Source organism: Conger conger, chromosome 4 (assembly GCF_963514075.1).
Source record: "Conger conger chromosome 4, fConCon1.1, whole genome shotgun sequence".
In the NCBI taxonomy this organism is placed as follows: domain Eukaryota; kingdom Metazoa; phylum Chordata; class Actinopteri; order Anguilliformes; family Congridae; genus Conger; species Conger conger.
Genome location: NC_083763.1, coordinates 39300479 through 39322708, shown reverse-complemented (window position 1 = coordinate 39322708; position 22230 = coordinate 39300479). Strand labels below are relative to the sequence as shown.

Genomic DNA, 22230 nt, shown 5'->3' with positions numbered 1-22230 from the left:
TGTATAGATGTTCATTGCCACAACACAAGAAATGCTGGCAACGGTCATCTTCTGCAGGCCAATCCAAAAACCAACTTGCTAAAAAGAACAGTTCTTTACAGAGCCATTACAATTTGGAATCACTTGCCGCTAGCAGTCCGCCAGGCGAAGAACAAGATAGCCTTTAAACACAAACTCAAAAGGCACCTGTTGTACCGGGTGTTTATGTTGGTTTAGGTTGTTTTATTTGTTGGGAGATGTTTTGCTTTATAGTGTAATGGGTTTATAATAATCTATCTCTCTTCTTTGTATTTATTTTTGTATGGTTTGTATTTATTAAGTATCAATAATTGAATTCTCTTTTGTTTAATTGTTTCTATGTTACTGTATTGATGTATTTATTTATTTTTATTTTTATTTTATTTTTGATGTCTTTGTTGTGTGTGGACCCCAGGAAGAATAGCTAGTGCCATAGCACAAGCTAATGGGGATCCTTTTAATAAATAAATAAATAAATAAATAAATAAATAAATGTCCACTGGTCCGTATTCCACGGGGAAAAGTTTGTTTGCTGTAGTGTGTAGTGGTAAGCTGATTAGCGATTTGCGTTCACCAGTTTCCACTCACTATAGGCAACTTTAAGTTACCGCGAGGTAAACTAGGTGTGTCTGTTTACCTCGGTGAAGTGAAGGGCCAAAGATCAGTCGATGGTCGACTTTCGACCCTCGACTGCTCTTTGGCCCTTCTTCTGCCTTGCTCTTATACTAGGAAAGTTTATTACTCCCGCCGGGGAGCTATATTTAACATCGCTTCTGGTTTCATGGGAGATCTGTTTTATCACCTATATAATGTTATATATATATTTATTATTAATAAATAAAGAGAGAGTCCTGTTCTGTATGAAGTGCATTACTTTTTTGTAGCAAGGACTTGAATATTTAATTTTTAAGGTCAAAATTAAGGCTCTCATGAATGTTACATCTTAGATAATAAGATGAATAATCCCCTTTATTACAGCACAGTTTACTCTGATAGAGTGTATCCCTCTTGGACTTGCTAGTTAGACTCACAACACTGACATTTTGGTGTGTAACTTTTCCTAATTTGTTCCATGTACATGATGTATACCATATAATGATCACTTGCAGTATGGTCAGATACTTAGACAGCATGGATCATTCCCAGGATCTTGTAGCAGTCTTGTTGCCACAGCTTTAGAATAATTTAATGTCTTCGCTGTGATAGCAACTATACACATAAGTGTTAAGTACTCCTGTCTATCCCCTCCTAGAGGCACAGCCAGCCTGGCTGCACTGAAGCTTCCAATCTGGCACCTGGGCCTGCGCTCTCTCAAGGAAATCAGTGATGGTGATGTGGTTATAAAGGGCAACCAAGACCTTTGCTACACAAATAAGCAACACTGGAAGAGACTATTCAGATCTGACAAGCAGCAGGCCAGGGTTGATGGTAATGCAGACCCCAACACATGTAGTAAGTACAGAGCGGCAAGGATAGAATTTTTTTAATGTTTTATTGGAAATTATTAAGTATATACAGTACATTGCATATTATTAATATATATTCTGGACTGTGATGATGACAATGCAAATTAACTGACTTTATAATCAACTCAGTTCCTGCACAAGAGAACTATTTCTTCAACCTTGACTTATGTTCTATTCGGAATTCATTTTTTGGGTGTCACCCCTCTCCCCCGCTTTTTCTTTTATCCGCACAGCTCAGCAGAATAAGATATGTCATGAGATGTGCACAGAGGAAGGCTGCTGGGGGCCTGGCCCCACCATGTGCTTTACCTGCAAGCATTTTGTTCGAAGGGGCTGCTGTGTGGGCACCTGCAACCTCTTTGATGGGTGGGCAAGGGATACATTTGTTTGCCAATTGTTGGCAATTTATTGTATGAACAATTATTTATTTTAACATCTTAGGGCCAGATTTACTAAGCCTATAATGACGCATTCTGCCCCAGAAACAAACATCTTCTGTAGCAAGCAGGCGCATGCCTGGAAACATAGTATGCATGCCATCTACCTGAGTTATCCCAAGATGTGCTTAATGCATATATGTACAGTACTGTGCAAAAGTTTTAGGCAGGTGTGAAATGCTGTAAAATAAGAATTATTTCAAAAATAGAAATGTTAATAGTTTCTTTTTATTAATTAACAAAATGCATGAGCAGAAGAAGTGAATGAACAGAAGAAAAATCTAAATCTAATCAATATTTGGTGTGACGACCCTTTGCCTTCAAAACAGCATCAATTATTCTATGTATAATTGCACACAGTTTTTGAAGGAACTCGGCAGGTAGGTTGTTCCAGACATCTTGGAGAACTAGGACTAGGACTAGACTTCTTCTGTGGATTTAGGCAGCCTCAAATGCTTCTGTCTCTTCATGTAATCCCAGACAGACTTGATGATGTTGAGATCAGGGCTCTGTGGGGGCCATACCATCACTTCCAGGACTCCTTGTTCTTCTTCACGCTGAAAATAGTTCTTAATGATATTGGCTGTATGTTTGGGGTCATTGACCTGCTGCAGAATAAATTTGGGGCCAATCAGATATTGCTATCTGATGCTATCAGATGGTATTGAATGATGGATAAGTATCTGCCTGTACTTCTCAGCAGGAACTTCCAAGGAACCTCCACCATGCTTCACTGTTGCCTGCCGACACTCATTTTTGTACTGCTGTCCAGCCCTTCGGCGAACAAACTGCCTTCTGCTACAGCCATATATTTCAAATTTTGACTCATCTGTCCAGAAAACCTGCTGCCATTTTTCGGCACCCCAGTTCCTGTGTTTTCATGCATAGTTGAGTCGCTTGGCCTTGTTTCCACATTGGAGGTATGGCTTTTTAGCCACAATTCTTCCATGAAAACCACTTACATTACATTATTGGCATTTGGCAGACGCTCTTATCCAGAGCGACGTACAACAAAGTGCATACCCATAACCAGGGGTAAGTGCACTGAAAGACCCTAGAGGGAAGTACAATTTCAATTGCTACCCGTACAACAAAGATAAGGACCAGGGCCAATTATTATTATTATTATTATTATTATTTTATTAATTTTTTTATCAACAAATAAACAAACAAACAACAAAGCAAAAGTGACCAAACTTAACTATACAAATACTGCTTACCTAGCCAACTAAAAATACCGAAACACTACGTAAATCACAAAGACAACAATTAAGGTTCACAGGGAGGTAGGGAGGGATGGGGAGAGGTGCTGCTTGAAGAGGTGTGTCTTCAGTTTGCGCTTGAAGGTGGGAGAGATTCTATAGTTCTGACCTCAATGGGGAGTTTGTTCCACCACTGTGGAGCCAGAACAGACAGTAGTCATGAGCGTGAAGTGGAGGTTCGGAGAGGGGGAGGTGCCAAGCGGCCTGTGGAGGCTGAATGAAGAGGTCTGGCAGGGGTGTAGGGTCTGATGATTTTTTGTAGGTAAGCTGGGGAAGACCCCTTAACTGCTTGGAAGGCTAGCACCAATGTTTTGAATTTGATGCGAGCCATGACAGGCAGCCAGTGGAGGGAAGTAAGCAGGGGGGTGACGTGTGAGTATTTGGGAAGGTTGAAGACCAGATGAGCTGCTGCATTCTGGATAAGTTGGAGGGGTCTGATGGCGGACGCTGGGAGGCCAGCCAAGAGGGAGTTGCAGTAGTCCAGGTGGGACAAAACCATCACTTGGACCAGGAGCTGGGTCGAGTAGGGGGTGAGAAAGGGGCGGATTCTCCGTATGTTGTGTAGGAAGAACCTGCATGACCGGGTCACCACCGCAATGTTGTCGGAAAGGGACAGTCTGCTGACCATCACCACGCCGAGGTTCCTTGCACTGGGTGATGTCGTGAGTGTGGTATCCCCGACGGAAATGGAGAGATCCAGGCGGGGAGAGGTATTAGCAGGGATGAATATCATTTCAGTCTTGCCTGGGTTGGGCTTTAGATAGTGGTTGTCCATCCAGCTCTGGATGTCACTCGGGCAAGCAGAGATACGGGCAGAAACCTGTGTATCAGATGGTGGGAACGAGATGAAGAGTTGGGTATCATCCGCATAGCAGTGGTAGGATAGCCCATGTGCAGTGATCACAGGGCCAAGGGAACGAGTGTAAAGAGAAAAAAGAAGCGGGCCTAGGACTGAGAACTCCTGTGGCAAGGGGCCGAGGTGTCGATACCGTACCAGCCCAGGCAACATGGAAGGAGCGACCAAAGAGGTAGGACTCAATTCAGTCCAGGGCTGTGCCACAGATGCCCGTTGCTGACAGGGCGGACAGGAGGATGGAGTGATCCACAGTGTCGAAGGCAGCAGAGAGATCTAGAATAATGAGGACAGGGGAGAGGGACGCTGCTCGTGCGGCATGGAGCGACTCACTGACGGAGAGGAGCGCGGTCTCTGTCCAGTGGCCCAATCTGAAGCCAGACTGATGGGGGTCTAGCAGGTTGTTGTTAGAAAAGAAAGAAAAAAGTTGAGTAGAAGCAGCTCGTTTTAGAAAGAAAAGGAAGAAGAGATACCGGGCGGTAGTTCTGGATGATGGAGGGATCCAGGGTAGGCTTTTTTAGCAACGGAGTGATGTGAGCCCTCTTGAAGGATGCTGGAACAGCCGGAAGACAGGGAGGAGTTGACAAGGGAGGTGACAAATGGGAGAATGTCTGGTGTGATAGTCTGGAGAAGAGAAGAGGGGATAGGGTCAAGGGCACAGGTTGTAGGGCGGTGGGAGAGCAGGAGTTGAGAAACATCTGAATCTGTAAGGGGGGAGAAAGTGGAAAAGGAAGGGATGGGCCTAGAGGGGGGGAAGGGCACAGTAAGGGTGGTTGTAAAGGATCTGCGGATGACTGTGACTTTCTCATCGAAAAAGTCAGCAAAGTCATCAGCAGCGAAGGAGGACTGAGGTGGAGGAAGTATTGACCAGATTTCTCTGCACAGTAGATGGGTGTACCTGGGTCACACTGGTTTCTGCCAATTCTGAGCTGATGGCACTGCTGGCCATCTTCCATTTGCAAAGAGAAGTAAGCATGATGTGTCTTTCATCTGCTGCACGAAGTTTCCTTGGCCGACCACTGCGTCTACGGTCCCCAACGTTGCCCATTTCTTTGTGTTTCTTCAACAATGCTTGGACTGCACATCTGGAAACCCCTGTCTGCCCTGACATTTCTGCCTGGGAGAGACCTTGCTGATGCAGTATAACTACCTTGTGTCTTGTTGCTCTGCTCAGTCTTGCCATGGTGTATGACTTCTGACATTAAACTGTCTTCAGCAATGTCACCTTGGAAGCAGAGTTTGGCTGTTCCTCACCCAGTTTTAACCCTCCTACACAGTTGTTTCTGTTTCAGTTAATGATTGTGTTACAACCTACATATTAAATTGATGATCATTAGCTCCTGTTTGGTATAATTGGTTAATCACACACCTAACTATATGCCTACAAAATCCCTGATTTTGTGCAAGTGTACCTTGAAGAATTGATGCTGGTTTGAAGGCAAAGGGTGGTCACACCAAATTTTGATTTGATTTAGATTTTTCTTCTGTTCACTCACTTTGCATTTTGTTAATTGAAAAAAAAAAACAATTAACTTAATTTTTTTAAGCATTCTTTCTTTACAGCATTTTTGCTAAAACGTTTGCACAGTACTGTATATTTAATGGATGATCATGCAAATAACAGGCAGAGTTATTATTATATTAAGTGTAGGTGATTTTGTATTCCATTGAATTTCCATTGAAGAGCAGGCATAATCAAGGCACAAAAAAAAAGGCATAGGCATAGAAGATGAAGAGAGAGAATCATTGCAACACTTCACCTCCCCAACCAAGAAATGATCATCCAATACATAAAGCAACCCAGCATTAAGGATGGGTTTTTGTCATGGAAATGATTTGCTAAATAATTTATTTAAAAAAATCTCATGCACAGCAAGGGAAAATTAAATTAATCAATTGTAGTGACAGTCACAAAAGTGTGTGAGGTTTTATTTTTTAAAATGCTGTTGCAGGTAGTAAATAAATACGAGTAATCACTTTTGGACTACTTAGAAAAGGAAATGTTTGTTTTCACAGAGGGTCACGGGAGTATGTGGTGGACAAGACATGTCTTGAATGTGACCAGGAGTGCAAGGCTCAGAATGGAACCAAGACCTGCACTGGGCCAGTATGTTTGCATGTGCAGTGCTCACAGCCTCACTTTTCTCACAATTATATATGTACTGATACACCTTAATGGCTGATGTAGTGTTAGTGCTGAGCTGATCAATTTAATTTCCTGTCTTTTGAGGCTTTTGGTAAAGGCATACTTTCCATTTAAAGCCTAGTTTTTGTGATTAATTTCCTTCCTTCAGAATAATTTATTCTTGTGCTATGGATCATTTTGAATCACGTGACAATTTCCTTGATGATGACGGATTGTCCATAGCAACTCATTCATTTTTGCAGTTAAACAAAGGCGTTAAACTAGGCCTCGATGACATGGCATCCGTTAAAAAAAATATTATGATGGTGCCCAGTCAATATCAATTTTTATATAAAGGTTGGATGGTTGACCTGTAACAAGAAAATGAAGATCTAAGGGGGGGACTTCACTGCTGCTGCAAACCTCAGCTCACCCTTCGTAGGACTGGGTAGCACCAGCTGTACTTCAGTTCAAACGTCGCCTAGTTAGCAGTAACTTTAAATCCTACTAATACTCTTGATTATACTCTTGTCTTTGTATTTACTTTATGTCCACAGTTACGATATATACTATCCTAGCTAAATTGTTATTAGTAATCAAGGTGCCACAACGTTTATTTGTGGATTTTGTTGTAAAGTACTTCGTAGCTCGCTAGTTTGGACTTTACACTTGGTAAAACCGGTCCTTGGGATTTTTCAGCTCACTGGTTTGTTATTTAACGATTTAACTATAGAAGTTATTTAACTTATATAATAGAACACATTAAAAATAAGCTTACCAGTGACGAAGTGATCCGAACTAAGTCGTATATATTCAATTTTTCCATGTAACTTAATTTACTTGGATTCCTGCATTAAGTAACAGCTTGTTTATTGCTACGTTCACTGACAACCCAGCTGCAGCGGAAAGACACTGAGCCAGCCCAGGTATCATAGCTCAACAGTGAGGGGAGTTAAATTCAAATTGGAGAAGCCTGTGCATGGCTGTTGCTCAGAGCAGCCATTTCTATGCTAGTAGCTGTGATAGTAAGATGCTAGATGACTCAATAATTATTTTATTTTATACAGGGTAAGTTGATGCCCTGTTAATGCCCCCCTTAGTAGCCTAGCCTGCATGTCTTTGGACTGTGGGAGGAAACTGGAATACCCGGAGGAAACCCACACAGACACGGGGAGAACATGCAAACTCCACACATAAAGGCCCAGGCCGGGATTCATTATAAAGAAAAATCCCATTTATTGCAGCGACACCACTGTATACTATATGAGGCTACAACTTGTATGTAAACCTTCCAGAAAGATATAATTAATTTACCTCAAATATCACGTAAAATTTGTTTTATTTTTTTCCTGTTTGTTCATTTCTAAAATGCGGATATAGTCTGTTTATTTCCTGTAGCCCATGTGTTTTGGACACTACTTTCAGTCAAATTTATTTGAACAAAATGTGAAACAATAAAAATGATTACAATATCATATGTGATTGAATAGTATAAGGGTATAAAGCAGACTTCAGTATAAGATCCATCCATCCATCCATTCTCTGAACCTGCTTATCCTGATCAGGGTCGCAGGGGGGCTGGAGCCTATCCCAGCATACATTGGGCGAAAGGCAGGAATACACCCTGGACAGGTCGCCAGTCTATCGCAGGGCACACACACCATTCACTCACACACTCATACCTACGGGCAATTTAGACTCTCCAATCAGCCTAACGTGCATGTCTTTGGACTGTGGGAGGAAACCGGAGTACCCGGAGGAAACCCACGCAGACACGGGGAGAACATGCAAACTCCGCACAGAGAGGCCCCGGCCGACGGGGATTCGAACCCAGGACCTCCTTGCTGTGAGGCGGCAGTGCTACCCACTGCACCATCCGTGCCGCCCTCAGTATAAGATGCATCATGTAATTTACTGATATTTTCAGAATACATAATATAAATATAAAGATTAAAAAAATATATAATAATAATGAAAAAAGCAAATTCTAGTGTACAGCTGTTTTTGCTGTATAATGGAAGTGGACTTGCATATGACTCTATACTACTTTTTCTATTAGGGAGTGTACTAAAAAGTTAGATCAGTAAAACATTTTCTGTGGATACTTCTTGAACCTATACCAAAAGTAAACTAAAAGGCTTTTTAAGTTAAAAAGCATATTAATGTGTTCTATAACTCAGCAGCACTCCATCAATCACGCCTTTAGTAGAGTGGCTAGACGGAAGCCCCTCTTGAGTAAGAGGCATATAACAGCCTGCTTGGAATATTTCATAACTGTGTAGGTGTATTCAGAAAGCTTGAAGATTTCAGTGTGTTTTTATAATGCATGATGTTGAGTCTAATATGGAATGTACATGCTTATTAGCATGTCTTCATCATGCAACATTGTGCTCCTTTTACAACCAAATGTTTTTTAACCTACTGCACAAAGAATGATCACTTTGCTGATCCTATGTTCTCCATTGCATGTATTCAGATATCAAGTTATGGAATTGTATTTCCTTTTTATTTTGATGTAATTTTGACAGTTAATTCACAACTTAGTGTCACAATTTTTTCAGGTTTTCAACTCCTCTATGCCAGAATTGAACAAAACAGCAGGTATTTGTGCTCTCATCCCCAGGGTCCTGATAAATGCACAGTGTGTGTCCATTTCAAAGATGGCCCCCACTGTGTCCACAAATGCCCACATGGTGTTCCAGGAGAGAGTGACACCCTGATCTGGAAGTATGCTGACAAGAACATGGAGTGCCAGCAATGTCATGAAAACTGCACCAGAGGGTAAGTTAGAGAAAGACATGACTTATAAGAATGCATAGAGTACCATGAAAATGTACTCTATGCAATGTATCAAGTGTCAATGTAGCCTTTGGCACTGCACAGAGAGTAGACTTTTATTTGTCAAGCTCATACACTTGGCAAAATAATCACAGGCAAATTTTAACTGAATCAACCATTTACCTTTACCCAGTCAGAGAAAAGAAAAAAGACAATGAACAATAAATTGACTGTTACATTTTGAACAGCATATGATTGGACAGTATATGATCACCACAGGTTATAAAGCAAAAAAGGAATTTACTTGTTTAGCGAGGTCCAGACCCTGGAATCTTGAAAGTAAAACTTAAAGAAAGGTTGCACTCTCTTTATTCAGAGTTTATCACACCTACTTATTAATGCGATTATCTAATCAGCTAATTGTGTGGCAGCAGAGCAATGCATACAATCATGTAGATACAGGTCAGGAGCTTCAGTTAATGTTCACATCAACTATCAGAATCGGGAAGAAATGTGATCTAAATGACTTTGACCATGGAATGATTGGCAGACAGGGTGGTTTGAGTATCTCAGAAACTGCTGATCTCCTGTGATTTTCACGCACACTATTACTATTAGGCATTCATTAGACTTATTTTTTTTATTTCTACTGCTGTAGCCTATTCACTTAGAGTCATGATGCTTTGTGTGTTCAGAGATGCTCTTCTGCATACTACTGTTGTAATGTGTGGTTATTTGTGTTATTGTCACCCTCCTGTCAGCTTTCACTTTCTGTCTGCAGAACTGCTGCTCACTGGATTGTTTACTTTTTTGGTTTTTGCACCATTCTTTGCAAACTCTAGAGACTAGTGTGCATGAAAATCCCAGAAGTGTATTATTTTGCAGTTTTGTCCACATTTTAACCCCTAACTATCTCCCTATCTCTGTTTAAGTCTAAATAAAGTTACTGCCCAGACAGAGAAAACAAGACCACAACTTCAGAATGCACAAGGTGTCTCGAAACAGTTAGCAGTACAAACCAGAGAGGGGTTACTTTACTTTCTTTTGCTAAATTGCAGAAAATAAATACTCATTATACCTAATTTTCTGGTTGATGTTAACCTGAAATTAATGAGTTAGGTCTTTTAGATTAGGATAGGATAACATTTTGATATGATGCTGTTCTGCATAACATCACCTGTGGCGACCCATTATTGTGCTGTTGTGTGATGCCTCTTGTGTCACAAATGACTGTTGTGTGATTGTGACCGTTGTGTGATGACTCTTATTTTCTTATTCTCCATAGATGTAATGGTCCTGGCTTGGAAGGTTGCAATGCTATAGGGTAAGGGTTATATTCTGAAGTATCACCTGTGTCACTGGATTAAATCAATTGCCTTCAGTAGACCATATTCTATAGCGTTACTCCACTTCATCTAGTCACAGATTTGTAAAAAAAAAAAAAATGTATCACCACCTATTCCAAAGCTATTACAGAGTTACACTATTTATTTGGTGAACCTAAGTATCAGTCCAGTTCATATAGCATTTACTGCACACACAATCTACTTCTATTATATACTGTAAATGTTGTAAACATCCTAAGGAATTTATTGACAGATTGAGTATCCCTTGTTGGCATACCACAGTTCTGGCATGCCCTCAATCGCAGCCGGAGTTGTTGGTGGGCTGCTGGCCTTTGTCATCATCATATTGGCTGTGTTTGTGCTTCTGCGGAGACGTCACATCAAGAGGAAGAGAACACTGCGCAGACTGCTGCAGGAGAGAGAGGTGAAGTATAGAATGATGTCCAGTTCATTCATGGGGGCTATACTGTGATATCAGAGCACCTTTCATTATCCATTGGGTTAAGTATTTCAATTATCAGATTCTCACTCGAATTTTGTGAGGGCATTAAGATGCAGGATGCAAAACTATGCTATTTCACTTTGATCATGTCTGGAATTCAATTCAGATATATTTGTTACAAAACCAAATTATATTCAGAGACCACATTTTAACACTTTCTGTGGGGTGCCTCTGAGAACACCTCTACTAACTATTAAGGGCTTTGACAGTGCTCTGGAATAAAGATGCCTAGGTTGAATCTTCCCAAAATGCAACAGCCTGATGATGTTGCATTTTTGCTGGTTCTTCATGAAGTTATGTTTATGTTTTGTCTTGTCTTTGTTTTGAACTTTTGTCTTGGTCCCTTTAGCTGGTTGAACCTCTGACTCCCAGTGGAGAGGCTCCCAACCAGGCTCTTCTCCGAATCCTGAAGGAAACTGAATTCAAGAAGATCAAGGTTCTGGGCTCTGGAGCCTTTGGGACTGTGTACAAGGTTTTCACTTGCTATAGTTGGAGATGTATTTGTAAATCAACTAATCGTTAGGCTTGGCATTGATGCCACTTTCAAGCATCAAAAACTGGGAAAATATCCCAATGATTATCAATTTACAATCTTTACAATCTGAAACTCAGCAACTTGAAACTCAAATGAAAATACAATTTCTAAAATGCTGAAAAGATACAGTGCTGTGAAAATGTATTTGCCCCTTCTGGATTTCCTCTATTGTAGCACATCTTTCACACTGAATGGTTTCAGATCTTTGGACAAAATGTAATACTAGACAAAGAGAACCTGAGTAAACACACAACTTTAAAAAAGAATATATTATTTAATTTATTTAAACAAACTTAATAACTGGTTGTACTTTGCTGTGGAAATGAATAGAAAGACAAAACAAGAAATGGTTTTACATGGCAAGGCAGGTGGCATTCCCACTAATATTCAATGTGAATATTTTTTGAGGAATTTCCTTCATTGAACCTGTGAGGAATTATGAGCAGATCTGTGTATGAACTTGTTTTTCATTACATTACATTAATGGCATTTGGCAGACGCTCTTATCCAGTGCGACGTACAGTTGATTAGACTAAACAGGTGACAATCCTCCCCTGGAGCAATGCAGGGTTAAGGGCCTTGCTCAAAGGTCCAACAGCTGTGTGGATCTTATTGTGGCTACACTGGGGATCGAACCACCGACCTTGCGGGTCCCTGTCGTGTACCTTAACCACTACGCTATAGGCTTTTCAACGTTTATATATGAAAGGATGGCAGGGATATACAAATTGTATTTTATATCATTCACCACACACAAACTTCATTAAGGCATTTTTTTGCATTTTTTGTTCTACAGGGCCTGTGGCTTCCCGAAGGAGAGGATATGAAGATTCCTGTTGCAATTAAGGTCTTAAGAGAGGCCACATCTCCTAAAGCCAACAAGGAGATTCTGGATGTACGGTTTTTGGCCTGTGCCTTGCAAATGCAAATGCAATACAGTCATAAGTTCACTGCCCTTTTCCTGATTTCCTCTATTAGTTCTTATTTTTCAGATTTCCCTTAGAAAAAGGGAACCTGAGTTTTTAAATATAATTTGTGGTTTATTGGAGTCTTTTGAGTGGCCGAGTCAAAGTCTTTACTTACCCAATAACCCTGTGGCAGAACCTGAAGTGAGTTAAATGAGCCACGCTCAAAAATCTACCATTTTTTCTGAATTAAGACAGTTCTGCAAAGAAGTGTGGGCTAAAATTCCTTCACAGCGTGAAAGACTGATATAAAATCATTCTGATATCAGATAATATGGTGTGTTTTTTTGGTGTTTGATCATTAAATAAATGAAATAATTTAAATTATGTGTTTACTCAGGTTTAGTGTGGCAAATATGAAATAATAGAGGAAATCAGGAAGGGGGCAAATACTTGTACTGAACAATCTTGTCATCAGAAGACATCTACTTCTTTTATTGAGAAGGTCTGTTGCATTGAAGTATCAAAAAGAGACTCTCTGCTTGCAGAAATGTGCTCCACTTCCATTAATTGCCAAACCAAACAAAATTTTGACCTGGAAAAGGACAACAAAGATGAAGTTTCTGCATACTGAGCCTCTTCAAGATTTTGATGCAGAATTGCACCAAAATGTCTTATGGTCTAGATAATATGCAAAATTTTCAGGTTGATAGAAAATTAGCTCCCATTAGTGGAGCACTCACCTCAGGTATTATTTCTTCTTTCACCTATTATTAAGGAGGCCTATGTGATGGCCAGTGTGGACAGTCCCCATGTATGTCGTCTCTTGGGCATCTGCCTAACCTCCACTGTCCAGCTCATCACCCAGCTCATGCCCTATGGCTGCCTTTTGGACTATGTGAAGGAGAACAAGGATAATATTGGCTCAAAGTACCTGCTCAACTGGTGCGTGCAGATTGCAAAGGTGAATTTTGCCCTCAAAAACAGCATGCTTATCTTCCTGTTTCTATGAGCTGTGCATCTAAAAAGCCAAAAGCTTTTGGGGAGCAAGTGATCGCAATATCATTCTATTGTTACTGTGCATTCTGTAAGTATTTGGACAGGGGTACTGGACAGGGGGGATTTTCTGTTCTTTTGGCTCTGTACTCTAGCACATTGGATTTGAAATGAAACATGCAGAGTCATATTCCGATTATTATTAGCAGCGTGTCAATTTCCTTGGCAATATGAAGTGATGTCTGCCCAACATTATGGATAGCTATTGTGTACAAGGATGGAAGATACAACTTCATTTGCATGACAGGATTTATTTATTTAAAGTAAAATAAGTTGCGTATGGTAGGCTTACGTTGTGTGACTCCCCTGGGAAGAAGATGCAGTGTCAGTCTACGACCTGCTCAGCTCAACAATCTTCTTGGGGTCCTTCCGTATAATGATTTATTATAATGTATCGCAATTTGATTGCTATGAACTTTTGAATGACGTATTCAGAATGCAGCTCTTCCTCCCACTGCGGGAAAAGGAATGTGTGAAAAAGAATGTTCACACGTCTTTTAATTTTACTCCGCGTTTGTAGATCACCGTTATCTACTTTGTAACTCAAATTGACCTAACATCATCATCATTTCACCACTAGTAGCCTACCAAAGTAAGACAGAATTAGTGAGGGACCGTCTCTGGGGTTTGGAAATGAATAAGAACAAAAAAATACAACTAAGGCAACATCCTCTAATCAAAATATCAGCAAGACCACCAAAACCCAGCGAAGCAAATCACACATAATAAATTTAAATTTCAATACCTGTATGTTTTTTGGCAGTGTCCAGATAAACGTCTACAACAAATACAAATAACTTGTGTGTCGGTGTTGTCAGGTGTAACATAAACTGGCAAGCTATCTTGCAAGCTTTAGTGCAGTGGGGATACATTATTGCAATAGCATTGCTTAGCTAACGTTAGTGCAGTGGGGATACATTATTGCTATTAGCTTATGTTAGTACCATTGCTTAGCTAGTGCAGTGGGGATACATTACAGCTATGCCAATATCCGTGATATACCATGGGTTTGAGTTCCATAACACTTAAATATTTCATATTCCATTCCATATTTGGGAGAACTACAGGCTGGCTTAACTACATTTTCCAGTAGCCTATTTCCCTGAAGTAGAAATCAAGTAGAATTGTGTATAAAATAAAGCCTGTAAAGTTAATCACTGCACAGATCATACAATATGGATGTAAATACCCTGAAATCAGAGCTGACATTTATTGTTTCATTGCAAATCCAATGTGCTGGAGTACAGAGTCAAAACATACTGAGCCCTGAATAAAGAGTACCCTCCTAAAATCCAGCACTTAGGGGTTTCTCGCCATTGTTTGCCACATGGAGAGAGAGCATCCACACCGACACAAAATAAATAATACAAATTCTTTGTCCATCCCCCTCATGGGTTCCGGTCAAAAATAGCAAGCTAAACAATAAATTAAAATAAAAAAGCTTTGGATGCTTCAAGTTCAAAATAGTTAAAGTTTTCAGAAACTTGTCAATGTAACTTTTTATGATCCCATCAATCACAGCTTAAATGGGGTGGGACTTCCTTTTTGCTCCACGGTTGTCAACATTCCCATCAAGCACCTCCAGGGCCAGTACTAGGGTAATCATCCTTTGGTTTGTTGAACTCATGAACAACAAACAACAAGTGATATCTTCTGCGGTGGATGGTATACGTTAGAATGTTTAGGTGAGATGTTGTCATAGACCCACACGCACCGCTTTTTACACCAAAGCATTTATTTTAGGCGCATCGTCCCAATGTTTCCCAGTGCTCTGCCAATGCTTTTCTGCTAGAAAAGAAGTAGAGTGGACACAGACTTTTAAATTGCAGACTGTCGCCTTTAATTTAATGGTATTTACATACATATTGGGTGATCTGTGTAGGAATTTTTATACACAGTCCCTCCATTTTAGGAAATAGTTGGACAGTTACTTCTCAGCTGTTTCTGATTAGTCACGTTTATTCAATCACTTCCCTAGTGCACATATGAGAAATCATTCAGTATCTAGGCTTTTGATTGCCTTTGGAGTCTGCTATTATTGGAGTTGTAACTTTTTCTAAATCTCCCAATCCAATCTCTACCTTGTTAATCCATACAACATTTTTAAATATTGGACTAAATCTGAATATTTACATTGTTGACAACCCAAAATGCTAAAATATAAATCCCTTGATGCTGTGTTGGTGTTCAACTTGGGTCCACAATGTTCTTCTGAATTCAATTTCTATAGCCCTGACATGCAGTCATGTGGTATGTGTCCATTCTGCATTTGCTGGTGGTTTGCAAACCAAATCTGTGGTTGTGTCTTGTCCCCAGGGAATGAGTTACCTAGAAGAGCGTCACTTGGTTCACCGTGACCTGGCAGCGAGGAATGTGCTTGTTAAAACACCACAACATGTAAAGATCACTGACTTTGGCCTGGCTAGGCTCCTCAATGCAGATGAGAAGGAGTACCATGCAGAAGGAGGGAAGGTTAGCTCAACTGTTTGAACACATCCATTTTGTTTTCATCTGTTCATCTCTGAAAGCCTTGCTATTTACATAACCCTTTAGTACCAAAAGCCTCCTCAGAAGAAACCGGGTCAGTTCCCTCTTCTTACCACATGCTCATTGTTCTATTATTATTTTTATCTTGTTCTGCACATTTCTGTGGAGCCAGCTGCTTTTGTGATTTCTAGTTTCCAGGCTCCAGTGTTTTTCCTATTGTCTCTAGTTTATTGCTTTCCCTTGTTCCTAGTGTTCCTTGAGTGTCATCCCAGTATGTCGTTTTGTTTTGTTTATCAACTAAAGTATTTAGGTTTCGCACTTATCGGAGTCGGGGCGGCACGGATGGTGCAGTGGGTAGCACTGCTGCCTCACAGCAAGGAGGTCCTGGGTTTGAATCCCCGTCGGCCGGGGCCTCTCTGTGTGGAGTTTGCATGTTCTCCCCGTGTTCGTGTGGATTTCCTCCGGGTACTCCGGTTTCCTCCCACAGTCCAAAGACATGCAGGTTAGGCTGATTGGAGAGTCTAAATAGCCCGTAGGTATGAGTGTGTGAGTGAATGGTGTGTGTGCCCTGCGATGGACTGGCGACCTGTCCAGGGTGTATTCCTGCCTTTCGCCCAATGTATGCTGGGATAGGCTCCAGCCCCCCTGCGACCCTGTTCAGGATAAGCGGGTTAAGATAATGGATGGATGGACTTATCGGAGTCTACTTTGCTCTACATTTGCTTCTACCTCCTTGAACCTCTCTATTGTGACAGAAATGCAGGTCAGGTTTGTCAGGTTTGGTCTGTCTCACACATGAGAAGCTTATTCAGACAATATCAGAAGGTCGCCAGGCACTTCTTGCTGCTGTACAGAGGTTCCCAGCAGGGAGGTGAGCGAGCACCTCTCCAGAGCATCAACCAGGTGCAACTCAACATGAGTTGCTTTTTGCCTCTCCACAGGCATGTGTGCTTCACCTTCTGAGTGCTACAATGGCAGTTTGGGGAAGTGGAACAGATTCCGAACACAGTGCTCCTTGGCATTTGGGCTGCAACCCTCTAGTTTCCCCATGGATCATGCCATGGTGCCATTTTTCATTTCCCTTTTGTCAGGAAGGCCTGGTTTGAGCTAATGCCTACTGCCATATGGGAGAGATCCAGCCCTGAGTATCCAGCTCTTTGCCAATAACTTGAACAAGTTGTTTGACCGAACAGGAAGCAGGACAAGGTGATTTCCCTTTGCCAAGGATAACTCAACTGCCAGCTCAGGATCTCCCTCAGTCACTGGATTAAATAATTGCCCTGGCCATTCACTTGGACAGGAGGACACAAAAGTGCAATATGTAGAGACTTACCCATGCCAGTGTTAGCTTCGGATCCCTCCTCCTCCCCCACCCCCACATCTGAGACAAATTAAATGCCTCCTCAGTGCCTTTCATGCTGCTCCGTCTTTCAGTATCAGGACCAGACCCCCAAAGGAACCCATGCAGCTTGGCCGTGTTAGGCTTTCTAATCAGGGGAGAGAAAGGGACAAATATTGCATCTACTTTGTCAACCTGGCCCCTTCTGCTTAACCTGACCTAAGCTGGCAGGGAAATAGGGGGATTTTTAGCAAAATATTAGGCTGCTCCTAATATTTCAATTTCACATACCATTCTGCTAGCCTCTCTGTTCTGGGCATCTAATAGAATGAGGAATGAGGCTTTTATTGAGGCAATGGGTCATTTTATGGACTGTTCTTTAGCCATGAAACACTGTGTTCCTTTTCTGGATCTCACTTAGCTCCTGTGCATCACAGCTTTAGATGGATGCCCCCTGGGATCAGGGAGAGTCGAGACTGTTACTAGCCCTATAGGCCTGTGTCTGGACAGCTTACACTCACCTGAGCTGTCTCTCGTTTTAGGACACCCATGGCTAGTGATACACAATCCCGCAATTGACTGGGCCTACTAACCTCTCTGTGATGTTCTCCTGAGACTCCATCACCATTTTTATCAATTGCTGACACTGACAAGGTAGACTTTTCTCTGGTACTCCTACTGGGTACTGGGATCTGGGACATGTGTTCAATGAAAGCCATGCCACCAGTCTGCCACATTACCAACCCTCCAGGGATTAAACCCATTGAGAAGTACATCAAGGAGGTTTTGGAGGCAGGGCACATCCGTCTATTGACTTCTTCTGCTGGTGCTGATCTCTTCTTCATAAGCAAGAAGGATGGGCGTGTAGATCCCTGTATGAAATACCGGGATCTCAACAGCATCACCATTAAGAACTCGTATCCTCTGCCATTAATCGCCATTCATTCTTTTTTTAGTCTTTGCAAGGATCCCAGATTATTTCCAAACTGGACCTGAGGAATGCTTACAATCTTGTGATCATCAGGCAGGGAGATGAGTGGGAGACTGCGGGCACACTGAGTACCTGGTGATGCCATTCAGGCTAGCTAAATTGGCTGCAGTCTTCCAAACCCTCATTGAGGATGTGCTTTGGGACTTTCTTAACCACTTCATTTTCATCTATATAGATGATATATTAATCTCATCTCTCAAGTGCAATAATAAAAATGCATAAAACATGAATGGTTGCAAACTTGCCAGGATGCAAATGCATATAATTCCCACAGACAGTAAGGAAGATGGTGAGGGAGGTAACCCAAGTAACATAAGTAACCCAAGGATCACAGTTTGAGAAGTGCAGAGATTGGTTGCATCTTTAGGTCACCAAGTCTCAAAAATAACCATGAAACGGCAGCAAACTCATTGAAAGGATGGCCTGAACACAGCCCTTAATGGGCACAATAAACAAAACCAAACATCTGGAGTTTGCCAAACATCATTGGAATTATGACTGGAAGAAAGTGCTATGGTCAGATGAGACCAAAATTGAATGTTTTGGCCATACACACCATGAACATGTTTGGCAGCAAAATGGAATGCATACATGGAGAAGCACCTCATACCTACTGTCATATGGCGGTGGGTCATTGGTGTTTGAGATGTTTTGCTGCCAGTGGCCCAGGGTTACTATTTAAGATCAATGGCACAATGGATTCAACAAAGTACTTGGAAATCTTGACAGAAAATCTGGTTGCCTCTGCTAGGAAGTCTTGGTCATAGGTAGATTGTCCTGCAGTTCAGTGACTCCAAGCATACATCAAAATGCACACAGAAATGGTTAAGTAAAAACAACAACCATGTTCTACAATGGCCATCTCAGTCTCCAGACTTAAAGAAAAACCTGTAGGGGGGTGCATTCTGAAAGGTTGTGCATGGAGGAATGGTCAAAATACTTCCAAATGTGTTCTCAATCACACATTATGGCTGTTATCTTTGCCAGGGGTGTTTACACAAAGTATTAAACTAGGGGTGCTAATAATTGTGGAACCTATTTTTTTGGGGAAATATATTTTTTATTTGAAAAATTGAAGACAGGTTATTTATTACTGATTGGCTGTTATGAATACCTAGCAACACCATAGCAACCACTTGGCAACACCATGGCAACCACTTAGCAACACCATGGCAACCACCTAGCAACACCCAAGCAACAACCTAGCATCTGAAATGGTTTTAAATATTTTCTCAATGTCAGAACCATTGCAGATGACAACAAATATGTTATGATAAAATTTGATTGGGAAGTAGATCGTCAAACAGTGTGCATTTCAGACATACGTAACGCAATGACTTCACATGCATAACGCTGGTACAAAAATCAAGACAGAAGATATTTTCAAAATGTATACCTTCATGTTTAGCCAAGCCTCCGACTTTATATGGATATTATAGGTTTTAGAAGGTGTATAGTTTCCCCTAAATACCTGTCTTTTTGCATCACATCCATAAAGCAAGTTGTCACATTTTGTTCTGGCTTAAAGGTACAATAGGCAAGATTTTTGTGTTAAAATATTGTTACAAGACCATTGTAAATCCCTTCCTTTCACTGAAAAAGGCACAGTGACATATTGACTCACCCTCGACCTGTGTTTATAGTCCTTAAATTCGGGTTTCAAAATATGCAGTTGATGTGCCGGCACTCTGTAAACATCTATAGCTGTACAATAACTCAATCTAATTGGTTGAAAATTGGTTATAATTGCCACATACAATGGCATTTCAACTTCGGCACGTTCACAGAGAAGGGGTGGGATAAACAGTGCTGTGGTTTGAGCGTATTTGTTGCTGCAATTCCTCTGTTGACCGTTTTGAAGGCCGAAATTACCTATTGTACCTTTAACAATATTTTTTACATTCTTTTTTTGGCCCTTCCCCTTAGGCAAGTGGGTGTTATGATAATATTCATTAACATTTTTTCATCATTTAAGAAGAGTAATATTTTCTGAAGGATTTTGTTTGTCATTTTGTGTCCAAATGTTGCTAACATAACTTGTGTAATTCAAACATCTGTAATGTTTGAATTAATTCCAGGTATATTTTTCCACAAGTGGGTCTTGTCAGAGGCTTATTGCATGTATGAAATGAAATGAAGTGTTACAGTGCAAATGTAGTCCTCTCATCTTTAGGTACCAATCAAGTGGATGGCCCTGGAGTCAATTTTACATCGGACATACACCCATCAGAGTGATGTGTGGAGCTATGGTAAGTCATGGAGTCCTCTGGCTGAAACCATCCTCTCTCTGATGTGGTTATAAAAACATTGCAGAACATTTGGCCTCATGCAAGAACCAGTTGTACGTACAGATTTGTTCTTAAATCACTTAAATCTCTTAGAACGAGTTATTTAATAGAACATGGCGAATTCACCAATTTTCTTTTATTTTAAATTTTTTGTTAGGTAGGAACCAAATTTACGAGTGTTTTCAGAAATATATTTTAGTGGACTGTTTGAGGAAAAACCAAGCTCACTTGGCATTATCGCTGTCACGTTCATATCTCCCTTGTGCGATCAGCAGGCATGAGGGTTTTGTGATCACGTACAGATGTATCTGCTCTATTTAAGCCCTGTCTTCCCTACACTCAGGCTTTTGTGTCACTTCCTGTTATTCACAAAGCCAGGTCTATGGTAGGCGGTGGACTGCTTTCCTTTTAAAATAAAAAGAAACGCAGGAACCTCTTTTAGCTTGGGCTAGAGATTGGGCTTTGAGACTGTCTTCACCCTGTTTGTTTGCTCACTCTGTGTTGGGTTATGATCTCTGTGGCGTGCTGCTCCCCATTTTGGCAGTTTTTTGCCTAAAATGTGTGTAAATTCCTGGGAAGGAGTCAGTAGAATGCTCACATTGCTCCGGTGTAGGCTAGGTAATTTATCTTCTTTCTACGTGGGTGTTACGACCTGGTACTCACCGATGTTTCAATAACAAAGAGAGTTGATTACGGCGTAACATTCACTGTCACAAACCCTTCAGAAAGAAGTAACCAGTACGCAGCGTTATAAAGAAGTAAGAGAATGTTTAATAATTACAACGCTAAACAGAGTCCTATACTAATAATATCCTTGTTAATCAAAGGTCCGTGATTCGGAAATCTCACCGTCTAAGTTGTTCTACAACAGGGTGAAACTTCTCCAAAGTTCGGTCTCTTAAAGTCACAGACAACTTGTTGGTAACGGAGGTCAAAGCGGCGTAGCTTCCAGCTGCATGTGAATTGATGTAGGCACGCTCTTGACAGTGTGCAGCTCCTATATAGTTGCATTCTTCTTGGCATGTGTTGTTCCGCGATTCTTAGCAACGGCTGCATCTGGTCCGGTCTCCAACATGACGAGATGCTGCATCCTCTTCGTCCAAGTGCGTCTCTCAGCAACGGAATGCATGCTCCCCTCCACCTGTATAGGGAAACACAAAAACACAGCAGTACCCAGCCCAAAACAGCCAAAAAGCAACAGCATTATACATCCCAAAACACTGGGACGTAACACCCCCACCCTTAAGACAATGAATATCTCCCTATTCGTTGTCACATTCGTAAGTCCAGGACAACGCATCAGCAACAACATTTTCACGTCCACGGATATGCCGAATATCCAAATCATAAGCCTGCAAAAATAAGCTCCAACGCATGAGACGCTGATTCTGATTACGCATGCGGTTAAGGAAAACTAGTGGGTTATGATTCGTCTGTACCACAACAGGGCGTAAAGAGGAACCCACATAAACATCAAAATGTTGTAATGCAAGAACCAAGGCTAAAGCTTCCTTTTCTATTGTGGAGTATAAACGCTGATGTCGATTGAGCTTCCTAGAAAAGTAGCATACTGGGTGGTCAATACCGTGAGCGTCTTCCTGAACCAGGACGGCTCCAGCCCCACAGTCACTTGCATCCACAGCAAACTTAAATGGGCATGTAAAATCTGGGGCGGAGATAACAGGTGTGCTGACCAGCAAGGCCTTCACGTTCTCAAATGACCGTTGACATTTCTCAGTCCAATTAAAAACTGTTTTAGTGCTGAGCATATCAGTTAGAAATTCTTACAAAAGCTACGGTAATAACCTACCATACCCAAGAATCTTCGCAATTCTCGACGGG

General features: G+C 41.2%; 1 protein-coding gene across 2 annotated transcripts in view; it reads left to right on the top strand.

The window, feature by feature from the left end:
* The window catches only part of LOC133125881 (epidermal growth factor receptor-like), a 134823-nt gene that overhangs the window by 89289 nt on the left and 23304 nt on the right, over positions 1-22230 (top strand). Inside the window, exons 12-22 of one of the 2 annotated variants that reach the window (XM_061237580.1) lie at positions 1271-1470; positions 1718-1850; positions 6053-6143; positions 8785-8942; positions 10225-10263; positions 10568-10709; positions 11137-11223; positions 12119-12217; positions 13006-13191; positions 15600-15755; positions 20274-20349. In XM_061237580.1, the coding sequence (XP_061093564.1) occupies positions 1271-1470; positions 1718-1850; positions 6053-6143; positions 8785-8942; positions 10225-10263; positions 10568-10709; positions 11137-11223; positions 12119-12217; positions 13006-13191; positions 15600-15755; positions 20274-20349 (1367 nt within the window). Of the gene's footprint in view, positions 1-1270; positions 1471-1717; positions 1851-6052; positions 6144-8784; positions 8943-10224; positions 10264-10567; positions 10710-11136; positions 11260-12118; positions 12218-13005; positions 13192-15599; positions 15756-20273; positions 20350-22230 lie in introns of both variants that reach the window. The other variant, XM_061237579.1, reaches the window with a different exon arrangement.